Source organism: Notechis scutatus, chromosome 3 (genome assembly GCF_049901735.1).
Source record: "Notechis scutatus isolate UNSWTSFEM ecotype Mainland chromosome 3, rNotScu1.2, whole genome shotgun sequence".
Taxonomy (NCBI): Eukaryota; Metazoa; Chordata; class Lepidosauria; order Squamata; family Elapidae; genus Notechis; species Notechis scutatus.
The window spans coordinates 186,597,851-186,611,908 of NC_142011.1; the positions used below are offsets into that span (position 1 = coordinate 186,597,851).

At 37.0% G+C, this 14,058-nt stretch overlaps 1 protein-coding gene across 10 annotated transcripts in view; it reads right to left on the reverse strand.

Annotated features, from left to right (window-relative positions):
- UBR5 (ubiquitin protein ligase E3 component n-recognin 5) overlaps positions 1-14,058 on the reverse strand; it is an 80,242-nt gene that overhangs the window by 4,380 nt on the left and 61,804 nt on the right. For all 10 annotated transcript variants that reach the window (XM_087962070.1, XM_026690148.2, XM_026690157.2 and 7 more), the window contains 13 exons: positions 12,839-12,952; positions 11,649-11,866; positions 10,621-10,741; positions 10,439-10,537; positions 7,724-7,967; positions 6,452-6,566; positions 6,024-6,168; positions 3,847-3,977; positions 3,184-3,244; positions 1,917-2,092; positions 1,636-1,720; positions 750-905; positions 493-606 (listed from right to left, as the gene is read on the reverse strand). In XM_087962070.1, the coding sequence (XP_087818196.1) occupies positions 493-606; positions 750-905; positions 1,636-1,720; positions 1,917-2,092; positions 3,184-3,244; positions 3,847-3,977; positions 6,024-6,168; positions 6,452-6,566; positions 7,724-7,967; positions 10,439-10,537; positions 10,621-10,741; positions 11,649-11,866; positions 12,839-12,952 (1,779 nt within the window). The remainder of the gene's footprint in view (positions 1-492; positions 607-749; positions 906-1,635; positions 1,721-1,916; positions 2,093-3,183; positions 3,245-3,846; positions 3,978-6,023; positions 6,169-6,451; positions 6,567-7,723; positions 7,968-10,438; positions 10,538-10,620; positions 10,742-11,648; positions 11,867-12,838; positions 12,953-14,058) is intronic.

The following is a 14,058-nucleotide window of genomic DNA, read 5'->3' on the forward strand; positions in this document are numbered from 1 at the left end:
ACACATTTCCCTGAAATTACTATTTTATGTTCTGGAATCAAGGGACCAGCTGGAATTGTTCTAAATCTCAAGAGAGCTATTCTGGGAAACTGGGCTCACAGAGAAGCAGAATATTAGCTATCACAGTGTTGGTTCAGCTATCAAAGCCAGTCCAAATTTAACTGAGAATGAGTACAATTTTTTTTCCAGAAACAGAATTGCAGAAAAATTAAGAATCAAATGGTAAATTGGCAGATTTGTTCACCCTTATTCAGAACTGGATCAGGAGGAAGAGCAGTATTTACTATGTTAATTCTGAATTTCACACAGGTTACTGCTCATACTAAGAGAAGTATTTCTGTGACAGATTTTCTGAATGTTTTATGAAACCTGGTATTTCACGAATGGCTTAAAAGTTTGTATCTATCAATTCAACCCAATATTTTTTTACAGATTACAGAACAGTACTAAGAAAAGGTGCATCAAATTCCAAGAAGATTTCACATCACTTACATGTAGAGGTTGTTCTGCAACTACTAACATTCTATGTTCTGCATATTTACGTACATATTCATATACATTTTGAGGAGTGACTGGTATATTTACACCATTGGAGATAAGTTCAACCTAAAAAATAATGCAACACAGAATCATTTTAAAAAGCTTATTGAAGACTTCCCAACCATCACTTATTCATCTTAGTCTTGCTTACTATCTACTGATTATGAGATTCTGAGGAAGTAACATTAAAGACAGGAATTTGGGCCTACCTGTCCTCCACCTTCCTCTTTGCACAGGTCTATCGCAAAAGCTAAGTCCATTGCTGCAAAAACTGCATCAGCATCTGTGCTTTGAGAAGCGAGGATGAGCTGCCGTAAACTCTCATACATAACCGGATCAAAAAAGGCAAAATCATGCCAGTTAACCTGAAAATAAAAAGTAATCATTAAAATTTACTCATGTTTCATTGTACAGGTAGTGCAGTTAAGCTTATTGTTGGGGATTTTATAAGATTTTCCAACTAATATTCTCATATCTATGCTCATTTCCACAATCTGGTCAAAAATTAAATAAATCACAATATAAGCACAAAAGGGTATATGGACATGGGTTACTTCTCAGATTGATTGTTACTTCTGTTTTGGGTTGATGACCATCTGAGTTTGTGACTTCCAGCAGATTAAAAAAAGTTGTTTTGTTTTAAAAATAATGGCTTAATTCAGTCTGATGAATTTTCTGCTTAGAGCAGTGTCAAACTCATGACATTATGTTGCTGTCACATGATGTATCGCACATTTTTCCCCTTCATGAAGCTGGGGTGGGTATGACCTGTGCGTGATATCCGGCCCTCGGGCCGCCAGTTTGACACCCCTGGCTTAGAGGATTATGAAAAGGCTTAGGAGATAGGCTACAATGATTTCATACACACACAAAAATCACTTGGTACCTTATTTGTAGATCCGCATTTACGCCCAGAATTGAACTTTTTGAAATATTCTTACCTTTTCTGGATAAAGTATCTGACATTAAGAAAGGGAACAAACATTTTAAACAGAAGGATGGAGGTCATGGGAGCAATGCCCTACATTTTTAGCTGAAGACAAATTTCATCAAATAATGAAGCAACCCTATGCTAAATCACTAAGAGGTGCTTACCTTTCTGCCAAGAAGAACTTTTATTACATGTCGATTTAATGTAATTGGACATAGTTCATTTTGCAGCAAGCACAACCCTAGAATTCTGAAAATCAGTAGAAAGCAATTAATACTTTAACAGAAAATTTTAACAATACCAAAATAGAAGTATTAGAGAAACAAAAGAATCATTATATTCAAATTTTGATTGAAAATCCCAATCTTATTACATTTACTATCACATATGCATTTCATATTGTTTTTCTCTCAGAAAGCAATTCATTGTCTAGAGGATATTTTACCTCCCAATATTTCTGAAGCAATTCAGCCTGGCTTCTGTATTTTTGCCTGGCCTCGGTGTATAAAAGCCACGTTTTCCAGGTTGATAAAACAGTGGTGCATTATCATCACCATCATCTGTATCATCTAATTCCATGTCCACAACGCTACGACTAGAACCATGTCGTTTTCTATTTTCCTTTTTAAAAGAAATGCACAATAGAAATAAAAACAATGTTTGATGTTTCTCTGTTAACAACTGACTTCTTTAGTACTGAACTGTGCATTCAAAATACACAATTCAAAAGGTGATTTAAACAAATCCTAAAGCTAATTGAATAATATATATATGTGGTTATATATGTGGTTATATATATATATGTGGTTATCTAGCAGTTTCTAAAATACGGACTGTACTTTAGTTCTGTGTATGTCATCTCTTCAAGCAAATAAAAACTAAAAGGAATAGTTTAATTTCTTTCTAATAACTAGTTTCCAGGTATGCAACCCCCCCAAAAAAGGTTTTAGCTTGTATGCTCTTATCAATTCAACAAAAGGAAAGAACAAAGGAACAGTAATTTGTAGAGAGGTAGCATGCAAATACTTTGAAATGAAACTAAGAAGAAAAATGTCTGAATGAGTTCACTACATATCAACCCAGAGACATTTTTTCATCTTAATACAGAATATAGCTGATCTTATGCTACCTGCTTTTCTAGGTATAAGACTAAGATGAGTAAATGAGACCACTTCTGAGCATAGAAACTCTTCCAGATACTTCTCACTTAGCGATCATGAATAGGACAAGAAACTTGATCTTTAAGCAGTGGCTAAGTGAAATTTCAATTGTGCTTATAATTTTATTTCAATTTTCCTTTGTTTTATAGATCTACAAAGGTTGTACATGTGAGGACTGATCATAAAATTATTTTTTCATCATTGCCCAAAATGTGAATGGTTCCTAAATGAGGCAATCAGTAAACAAGGACTAGCTATATGATCAATTTCCATGACAAAACTGAGGCTGTAAGTTACAAGAGCAAGTTGCAATAATATGCTGCAGTGTAGTGTTTCTTGTTCAGAACTCCAACTGGCATGACTTCATGGAATTTGAGACTATAATCTTTTATAGTTGTTATTTAATTTGGTGACTCTGGGAATGCATATGATTTCCAGTCCCATGTATGTAAGTAAAAGAATATTCTTGGTAAATACATTTCTCTATTTTAGACATTTCAGACATCTTTAAACAGTAAATTAATAAAGGCAGTGTCTACAAATGTTTCTTACTTGTACTTTATCAGAAGAATCCAACAAGCCAAGGTCTAGAATGCTATCAGCTCCATTTTCCCTTTGAAAAGAATAAAACCAATTACATTGAGCCAATATAATGTTTACAGATAAGAGACAGAAAAGCAGCAATCAGCAGAAATTGTGCTATTCATATTTCTCATAGAATGCATTGAAATCTGTTGGGATTTCAATGCATTATTTATCACACCTACAGTGCGTTCTCCACTTCTTGCAGAAATTTCAAATACCCCCGTTAGAATCTCTAAACATAGCATCACAACACAACTAGTGGACTCAGATGCTAAGGGAAGGCAAGATGACAATAAAACAGATTAAGAACCAATGTTGCCTTTCTGTGATTGTGTTACACACCGCACCCAAGTACGTAACGAGAAGAGTTTGTGTCATAATGTCCCAATACATATTTCATCATTTTTGCATGCTGTGGATGCCTCTTATGATAGAATAAAAGAGCCCCTTCCACTATCAAAAAGATCTAAAATTTTGTGTAATACCAGATGTTGTATCCAAAATTTGGGGTGAGTTTTCAGCCATTGTTTATAAATATAGAGGAGGTAGACTTCTTTAGGAACTCAGAAGCTAATCATTACCACAGTTGAAATCACAAGCATGCTTTGATTATCATTAATGTTAAATTACCTGCCATGTGCAATGATGAGCTCCATAGCCTCATCCACTCTTGCTCGAAGGGAATCTTCACTTGCTAATAGCAAAAGCAGCTGCGCAGGTGACAATTCCAATAGCATGCCTGTAATTTTGCTTGCAAATGCCTGAAAAGATGTAGATTTATATTTATTTCCCAATGTTTAGATTTTCCCCTCTACCTAATTATTATCCTTAGATAGGCAGAAAAAAAATCTACTATCTGCTTCCCACTATGTTAAAATTATGGAGAGAGAACCATGGAATATATGGGATGGGATTTGGCTCCAGGAAACCTCTATTCTAGACATAGGAAGAACAAATCCAGATAGTAAAATATAATTTATTCTGAATTCAAACAATATGGAAAATGTGGAAGAATTATTTTTCTAGAGTTTATCCCAATCACAGTCCAATAAGCAAATTAATCTAACAGATTCAGACTCAGAACAAATTCTGTTCCAGCCTTGGATCTTTACTAGGTATCTGTCAATGCTTCTGTATTTAGGCTTGCTTGTTTCCAGTTTCAGCTTACAGCCATCCTTCTCAGCACTTCTGATCTTTTGTGCAGCAATAAAAAATTCCCTCCAGATTTCCAATTGGAGCCTTTTTCAAACTTAATAGCCATTAACTTGGCATTCAGAAGAAAGGATGGCAGGTAGGTTGGGATGGGAGTGGTCTTGGGTCTTGCCCAGAGGAGGCATGTAATCTATATGCGACACATAAGATAATGCAGTCTTTGCATTGAATGCTGACCTAATTATTAAAAAAAGTAGCTCCTCCAAATGTGGATCTTTTTTCATACATGAAAAAGGTTGTTTTCTTTAGGTTTAAAAATTATTTATATTGTCTAACGTCTAAAATTATTTATATTGTAGCTATATATATTCATTAAATAAATATACATTCTGCTACAGATTGTGTCATATTAAGTACCGTATATATCAGTATAAGTCGCGAATATAAGCCGAGGCACCTAATTTTACACAAAAAACTGGGAAAACTTATTGACTCAGTATAAGCGAGGGTGGGAAATGCAGCAGCTACTGGTAAATTTCAAAAATAAAAATAATTAATTTGGGAAACGATCTCACTATCATGAAAGGTTTAATTGATTCACTAACCCAAAGAAGAAGATGATGATGACAGCGGAGGCAGGAGTCACTCTCTTCCTCCCTCGGAGGCCCCCTGAGTCAGGAGTCACTACCGCCGGCACGGCCCCAGTCCCGCCGCTCGGGAAGGGAAAGGCAAAGCGCTTTTGCCTTTCCTTTCCCGGCGGCTGTTGAGTCACTGCCGCGGAGCGGTCCCAGTCCGCCGCCTTGGGAAGGGCAAGCGCTTTTGCCTTTCCCTTCCCGGCTGGGCTGTTGGGAGTCCTGCCGGCGGCAGCGACTCCACACCATTTTTCAGAGGGAATCTGACTCGAGTATAAGCGAGGGATTTTTCAGCACAAAATTGGGCTGAAAACTAGGCTTATACTGTATATACAGTAAGTCTTGTTATCATAGCATGTTCGAAACCAATGTCAGTAAATAGATTAGGAAACATCCAAGGAGACTGTAAAACCCTCAAATAAAACAGGTTAGAATATTTTGTATGATGATTGATGATGATGTCATGGGAATATAAAGTGGAGAAGGTTGTTGAGAATGAGACGGTGAAGATCATGGGACTTTTCAATACAGACAGATTGGCATTTGGAACACAACACGCCAGTTGTTGAGGGCCAAAGCGTACAATTTATGGATATTGCTGTACCGGGAGATGCCAGAGTCGAAGAAAAAGACTGGAAAAAAAATCACGAAATACCACGACCTGGCCATCGAAACTACACAGTTATGGATGAAACATGTAACCGTGATACGGGGCACTTGGTACCATGTCCAAGAATTTTACAAAACACATCAAGAAACTGCAGTTTCCTGAAATAACACCAGTGGAACTGCAAAAAACTGCGCTACTCGGAACATCGTATATTTTAAGAAGATACTTGGTTGATACCTAGGATGCTGGCAGCAACCTGTATCAACCATTAGCACCAGTCACTGGTATTTGTGATACATTTTTACATGTTCAGTTGACTGAGTTTCATGTTTAATGAATAAAAGAGATGATAATGATAAATAATAATAATGATAATGATAATGCCCTCCCCAAGTAGAGAGACCCAGACTCACAGGTTGCATTGCTTGTACACGGGGATAAAGTCTTTCACCCAGGGCCTGTCGATGTGCTGGAAGAGGATCAGGGTCATCACTAGGATTTCCTTCAGAGGCAGGTCGAAAAGGTCTGGTGTCAATGGACAGCTGCCTCCTAAAATCCCTTTAAAAATACACACAGACGTTATCAGAAATTATTGTTGTTTCACATATGACCAAGACATTGAATTGTGGGGCTGTGTTAAGAAAATTAAAACGGTCTCTACTCCACCTTTTGTTTGTACTTCAATGCAAAGCAGAACGTCTTGTTTATGTTTTTCCTTAAAACATTTTGAATCCTTGTGAGGTACACACCCTGTTCTAACGTGCTATCCTGTTCCCTACTACTAGAAATTTACACCAGAAAATTCTCTGAGCAAAATTTGTATGTTAGGGGGACAACTTACCTGTCTCTGTCTCTTCGAGAACCAGTTCGCAACCCACTACTGTTTCTCCTCATTTCTCTCTCCCGCTCCCTTTCTCGATCTCTCTCCCCTCTGTTCCGTAATCTCTGCATTAGACCTGAAGAGACAGTCAAGTTTACACGGAGTTTTTCCTATAAGAATCATAACTAATACAAAGAATCATGAACTGTGAGATCTATCCCTGAGGAAGAAGAATACACAATTGTAGTTTGGAATATTTTTACAAAAGATTTAAGAATGATGCAATCACACTTTTTCATCTAATTTTATCTCCCCACTCTAAGCAATATTTTAGAAGACTTTAACACTAGTTCAAAAAATATAATATACTGCAGGAGAAAATGTGACGGGATGCCAACCTTATTTGTGAATCCTTCCTTGCTTCAAAATGTTATTGATTCTCAAGGCCTTTACAATATAGTTAATCCTCAACTTATGACTACAACTGGGACCAAAATTTCTGTTGCTAAGCAAGGTAGTTAAATTAATCCTGGCCAATTTTTACAACCTTTTTCACCATGGTTGTTAACCAATCACTGCAGTTGTTAAGTGAATCATATCGTTATAAAAATCTGGCTTTTCCCATTGACTTTGTTTTTTGGAAGCCAGCTGAGAAGGTCACAAAAGGCAATCACACAGCCCTGGGATGCTGCAACTGTCGCAACTACATGCCAGCTGCCAAGCACCCAAAATTTCATTATGTGACTGTGACGATGCTATGACAGTTAAACTGCGAGGACTGTCCATATGTTACTTTTTTCCAATGCCACTCTAATTTCAAACGATTTCTAAATGAATGGTAGGCCCAAATACATGTAACTGAAATAGACTACGTAAATTTCCCTCCATAACATTGTTTCTTTTTTTCTTATTCTTCCTTTGGTATTTCTTCTATGCTGAATGTTACTAATAAATCTCTTAGCAGCAGAGGGGTGACCCTTTTATTCCAAAACAATACACATGAAATATGGGGAAATTCTGATAAATTTCCTTCTCTTTTCCTTATTTGGTAAAACTTTCTTCTATAACTGATTGTGCAGAAATCTGCATTCCATTCTACAAGTAAGATTTTGTTTTTGTGTGCACATAGGACAATTGTATCAAGTGTGTGGAACAATATTGCAAGACAACTGAGATCCTTAATTTGACCATTAAAAACGTCTCACTATACTACAGCATACCCTTTTGTCCTTCTCTTTGCCAAATGCATCCATCTTAAAATAGCAAACAAAGCATATTCTTTGGGATACCTACTTGTATGTGTCCCCTTGTTGGCATTTTGAATACAATCTAGATTTGGCAGTTTCTCATTTGACAAAAAGGCTTGTGCAATAGCCGTATAAAAGCTTCGTGCCACACCACTGCCTTCTCCTGGTTCATCCTTAAATGTAACCTTTACCCTGTGGACAGCCATTGGAGTGGTAGCACATCTTCGACCAAAGTGATTGTTGAGCTGCCTCATTGTTTGCTGAATCAGAAGGTCTCTATCCCGATCAACCTAGCAGACATATCAGAATAAGAGCTTAAACTTCTGAAGAAAAGGGAAGAACAAACACTGGTGCTATATGGTTATACTCCCTCTCAAAGTCTGCCCAATATCTCATTAATATATCTTAGTAGCCGCATTTAAATAATTATTCAGGAACTTGATATGACTGTAATTAAGAATGCCATGAGCTGTCCATGAGCTGTTTCAGTAAAAGAATCAGAGGAATATGGGTTAGAAGATCACTAAGGTGATATCAGATTCAAGGTATTAAAACTGCATCATTAGTACTGTTTCAGTATTTTTCCTTAACATAAAAAGTCATGCAGTGTAATAATAAATATCATGTCAAGAAATGATATTTTAAAAGATTAGAAATCAATGCTATTAAGGCTGAACAACAAACTTCCTCAGCTTAGGATCTCCCAAGATACCATTAACAAAATCAATGAAGAAAATATAATAAAAATTCCATTTTGAAATACCCCAAATCCAGCTAACTTATTCTCAACTGAGACTGTCACATATTGATTCAATTACTCTTGAGTTACTATGTACATGTAGTTTGAACTTTTTGGTTTGCTTGGTCCTTCCAAAATATATAGCTGAGAATCAATTATAATTTTATTTATTTATTTCTATCCTGCCTTTATTATTTTTACAAATAACTCAAGGCAGCAGATATGTACAACACACTTTCCTTCTATTTTCCCCACAACAACAACCCTGTGAGATGAATTGGACTGAGAAAGTGAGTAATCCAAGGTCGTCCAGCAGGCTTTCATGGCTAAGGAAGGACTAGAACTCATAGCTCCCACTTTCTATCCTGATACCTTAACAACTAGATCAAACTGGCTCTCTATTCTCAGAAGATTTTAAATCTGGAAGTAGCACAGAACAAAGTGGCTCAGCTACTATAGAGAATACTATACATCAGGGGTGTCAAACTCAAGGCCCAGGGGCTGTGCTGGAAACAGTGAAGGACTGGGCTGCAGTGCCTCTGCCAACAAAAATGGAGCTGAGGAAGGCTGCATATGGCCCTCCTGAGCTCCGTTTTGACTGACAGAGGGCTGTAGGAGGCCATCGCAGCCACAAACGGAGCCTTGGGAGTCCACTTTCCCTGCTAGAGCGCTCAGGCCACCATAGACGCCCCCAACATGGATGATGTCGGGCTGGCCATACCTACCCCAGCCCCCCCAAGGTCAAACACAACCCTGATGCAGCCCTCAATGAAATGAAGGGCTGCATTAGGGTTGGAACATAATGCGTTTGACACCCCTGCCATACATAGCTTAATGGTGTTCTGATATTGTTGACTAGTATTTCTTGATGAAATGCAAAATATGGCTTGAGAGGTTTATGTTTATTTGTTTTATTCATTGTCCACCTTCCTCAGAGTTTCTAATTTAATTAACATCCTAACCAATTTTTAATACTGTGAAAAATACCCACATGCAACCCTACAAAACCAGAATTCATGTAGTCTCAGTGGCATTATCATCAAATCTATCTTCTCACTGACTTAAATTGGCTTTCAGCTATGTTTCTAATGGCTAGATAACTGCTTTACTGTCTTTTAATATAGAACAGTATTTTAGTCTACCAAGTTTTTATTTTAAAAAATTAATAATTTTATAACTTTTATTGGTAATTTTTCTGATATACAGAACTTTTGTATACATGTGTAATTTGTGATACGAATCCCCCCAAATTCTTTTTCTAACACATTTTTTTCCTTGGCTAACTAGTTTTAATGCTGACTATGTGTGTGCATATGCAGATTACTTACTTTCCAAAAAAAAAAACCAGACTCCATTCAATACCACTTTCTATAATCTGGCGGAATCCATTATGGCAGATCTTGCTAATTAACTCACACAGAAATCTGGCAGATTTCTTTTACCTCCCTAGAGTCTACCTATTGTCATGCCCTTGGTAAGAGTCGACTCTGAGGGAGAGGAGGAACAGCCAGACGGGGAGTGGAGGTGTGGTTCCGGAAGTTGTGGAAGAGGCTGGGGAAGGGCAGAGGCTGGCTGGGCAGTCAGAAGAAGAGCCAGGCCCATCCCTTCTGCATCCTAGGACATGCAGGGAGGAAAGAGAAGGCAACAGCTTGACTTACGAGAGAGGAAGTGGCCATGATCCTCCTCATTGGTTGCAGCTGGAGAGACTAGTATAAGTTTGGACTGTATTGCTTTCGTTTGAAGACTATTTTTGAGTATGTTTTATCTCCAACTGAGAATTATTGAACAGTGTGGCGAAGGTGGAGGCATTAAAGGACATTTATTTACATTTTGGATTCTGTTACATTTGTGTTACACTCTGGGTCATCACACCTATTCTGAAATCTATTCTGTCACTTTCTCTGAAATGATTTGGGATGGTTAGATCAATTTTATACTCTAAATGCTGAAATGAAAAACAGGATATTCCACTGCAAGCCATCTTTTAAATCAAACTAAAATAAGAAAGATCATGTTCATTACCTCTAATGTTAAATCCCTAGACTGCTGATTTCTCAGCTTTTCCATTTCTCTGCGGAATTTTGATTCCTTCACTTCAAAACCACCTAATTCAGTCAAGATCTACAAAGATAATGTATGCATTAATAGAAGAAAAATCCCACAATACAACCAAGTGGCCCTTCTATTGACAAACAAAAACATACCGATCCAGGTTCTGCTCCTACATCTTCCATGAATACCCTCCCAAATAACTCTAGAGAAAGACGCCAACGTCCAAGCAGCATATCATGAGAAATTACCATTCCCATGAAGCTACACTGTGGCCTGTGAAACAAAAATATAAACAACAAATCAAGAAGGCAATCACTTTTATCTATCCCAAAATTCTTCTCTTTCTAGCACGATAAATGAAATGTTTATCCTACAAGTCAGATCAAGGTGTATTCTAACACAAGCAAGAAAATAAATAATATTCAAGAAATTACTATTCCTGCCACCCAATTCATTGGCAAACTAAGCTGCAATTCAAAATTGCTTGCCAAATCAAACCTGAACTGTGGAAGAGTCTCTTGTTGAAAATTCAACCAGTTCTTTTAACTTCTGCTTTCAAACCTTGTTCTAAAAATTGTGTTCATAGCGTTATTATTAAAAAAGGAAGTAAACTGTTTAATTGTGTAGGCAGGAAAGAGAACAAACTGGGCAGGGAACCTGTTTTATACTGATGATTATCTGTTGGCAGCTAATAATAAAGCATGTTTTTTCTCCTCCTCAGACATAATCTTTCCCTTCCTTTTTATACTCCCACAGATACACAATATGTATATGCATCCTGTGATTTTCAGAATTTCAAGATTCCTCTATCCTCATACTTGTTTTTTCTCTGCTGTAAGTCTTGAATTCTCTTATGTTGGGACAAGTCTATTTTGCTTTTAGAAATGCCTCACTTCAGCTTACCTATTTCAATTCCTCCCAAGCCCAGACTATGTGCTGCGCTGCAGGAAGATGCAGACCTTTTCTCTACATTAGAAAGACAGTAGGATCTATAGCTGCTCAACAGCCACAGAGAGAAATCTCTATTAATCCTGGAACTACCTACTAGAATGCATAGATGTCACTTGTTCTTTCTTTTTGCCATCTAACTCAAGACTTCAATTCCCAGAATTCCCCAGCCAGAAAACTTCCATAACCTCATTGAAAGTTACATCTTTACATCTTCTTTAAACTATGCTACCTGAAGGATGTTAGAGGAGGTCCTTCACTTTCAGTTAGCCCAATCTCTGCCAGTAAACTGCTTTTCAGTTGTGCTGCAAGATCGTGTGCTGACGGCCCCGGTTTTGAACCTTCTGATTCTTCTGATGGCACATTTTGTTCTTCTTCTTTCTTCTGCCGATACTGCATGCTCATCACATTTTTTAAATTGGCTGCATAGGACATCTTGGTTGGAAGAACCTAAATGAAAAGGACATTAAAATTCTTTTGAAATAATGTCATACACTTTCAGGACATATTCCTCAATATAGTTCTGAAAAATCCAACTTAGAAAATGTTTCTACGAGTTGCTAAGAATTGACAACTTGAACATACATAATCACAGTGGCATACAGTATTTCAAAACAGCATTTTGAAACTTATTAAAACCAATGTATGATGGAAAGTATTTTTTTTTTTTGCTCACAAGTGCTCCAGAAGTTGCTCCTCAAAGGAGACCGCAAGGCAGAAATTGCTTATTAACTAATTATTAGTTATTAAAATCCTTTGGGTCCACAACAAATACTTTGTTCATTTGATCCAGATTAAAATTTATATGTTATTATTTCTGGCAAATCTTAACGGGCCTTTTATGATACCAGGATTCAAATGATGATGCTTTATGGATTTTTTTTCTAGATAAAGAGGTGGGACATGGAATGAAGTGATCATCGTAAGTTGCATATTAAGAGGAGATGAAAAAGTACTAAAACTGTTTAACGTATGTTGAAGGTGAAGTCACTTCTTTATATCTTCTTTTTCTTTACTATATTCTTACTTTTCTTTCTCTTTCTATTCTTTAAATTTTTCCTTTGCATTTTTCCTTTTTTTCTTTTCTTTCTTTTATTCTGTATTATTTTTCATTATTGCAATTATAATCTTAAATAAAATTGTATTTAAAAAAGAATCAAAATCAACAAGGTAAAAACAAAATGGCAGCACTTGCGTAAGAGTAGCAATTATAAAGAACAAAGAAAATTGCCTTCTAAATTTGTAAGTCAAGGCAAGGGTCTCACAATCTCAGGAAGTTCATTGAGAGTGGAGAACGAAGGAAAGCATGCACACTGTTGCATTGATTTTTTTTTTTTTGACAGAAGAGCAACAGCAAGAAACAGAGGAAAGGAAAGGGGAAAAGGCTAAATGAATTATATAATACACGTAACAAATTCATACCTCAAGACAGTTTCTATCCATGGACACTTCTAATAAGCACTTCCCACTATTGGCAGATGATGAATAGAGACCTTGACTTGGCCGACCAAATAAATCTTCTTTTCTAGCATTTGGCTGAAAAACAATTTATCCATGAATAGCAATATTAGTGCTAACACTGAGATAAATATAATACACTGATCATTTAACCAGGGGGTGGGGTGGTGGTACTGACATATTTATCTTATTTCTATTTAAAAAATTTCTTATGCTATTCTGTGTCATTCCATGGTTTAGCCATAAATCAGAATCAATATTAAGGATAAATTCAAACTGCAGTTGGCACAAGCCCTAGTTAATAATAGACTATATCAATTAGCCACAAATGAAATATGCAATTGTAGTCTAGATTCCCTATATCTGCATGCTTTCCAGAAAGTAGGGGAATAAATTAGATGGAAGATGGAACATCCATTCAATAAAATTCATTCTGGAAGATATTCCACATTTGTTTGCCCAATCCATTATCATTTGAGTTGCAATGGGATTCTCTTATGACATTCCCCACCACCACTCTCCCCTCATACCACCACAGCCTAATTATCTTCAAATATAACCAGTCATGGGGTTGCTGGGTCCCCACAGGTCTTAACTAATCTGGATTAAAACAGGATATGTTAGCTCTGAAACTGCAGGCAGAGCTGCACATGAACATTTTGTGTTGAATTTATCCTCAAGCGAGACACAGATCACAAAGTCCAGATACAAGGAAAAACGTGTATATCTCTCCTTTCATATCATTGCCTAACTGCCTGGAAGATAAGCTGCTAATGTTTTCTTTTAAAGAATTTTATAAAGATGTTTGCCTTTGTGTAGATGGACTAACATGTATGGTCTGCAAAAAGAAAGCAGATAGAATGTTGTGAGATAGCATCAAAATGTGATTGTGCACACACATAGCTAACGTTCATACAAAAGTGATGTAAATGTAAAAAAAAGCCCAAACCACTAATATATGTTGGTTTGTCTGGTCTGCTGCTGAGTATCTTGTGTGTGTTTGATTTCTACTGCTGTTAAGAATACCTGTCATGCTCCTGTCAGAATCTGATTCCAAGGGGGAGGCCGAGCAGCTGACAGGGAGTGGGAGTGTGGCTCCGGTGACTTTGGAAGAAACTGGGGAAGGGCAAAGTCCAGCTGGGCAGAGTAGGGGAGAGGTAGAGCAAGGCAGAGGGAGTTCAGAG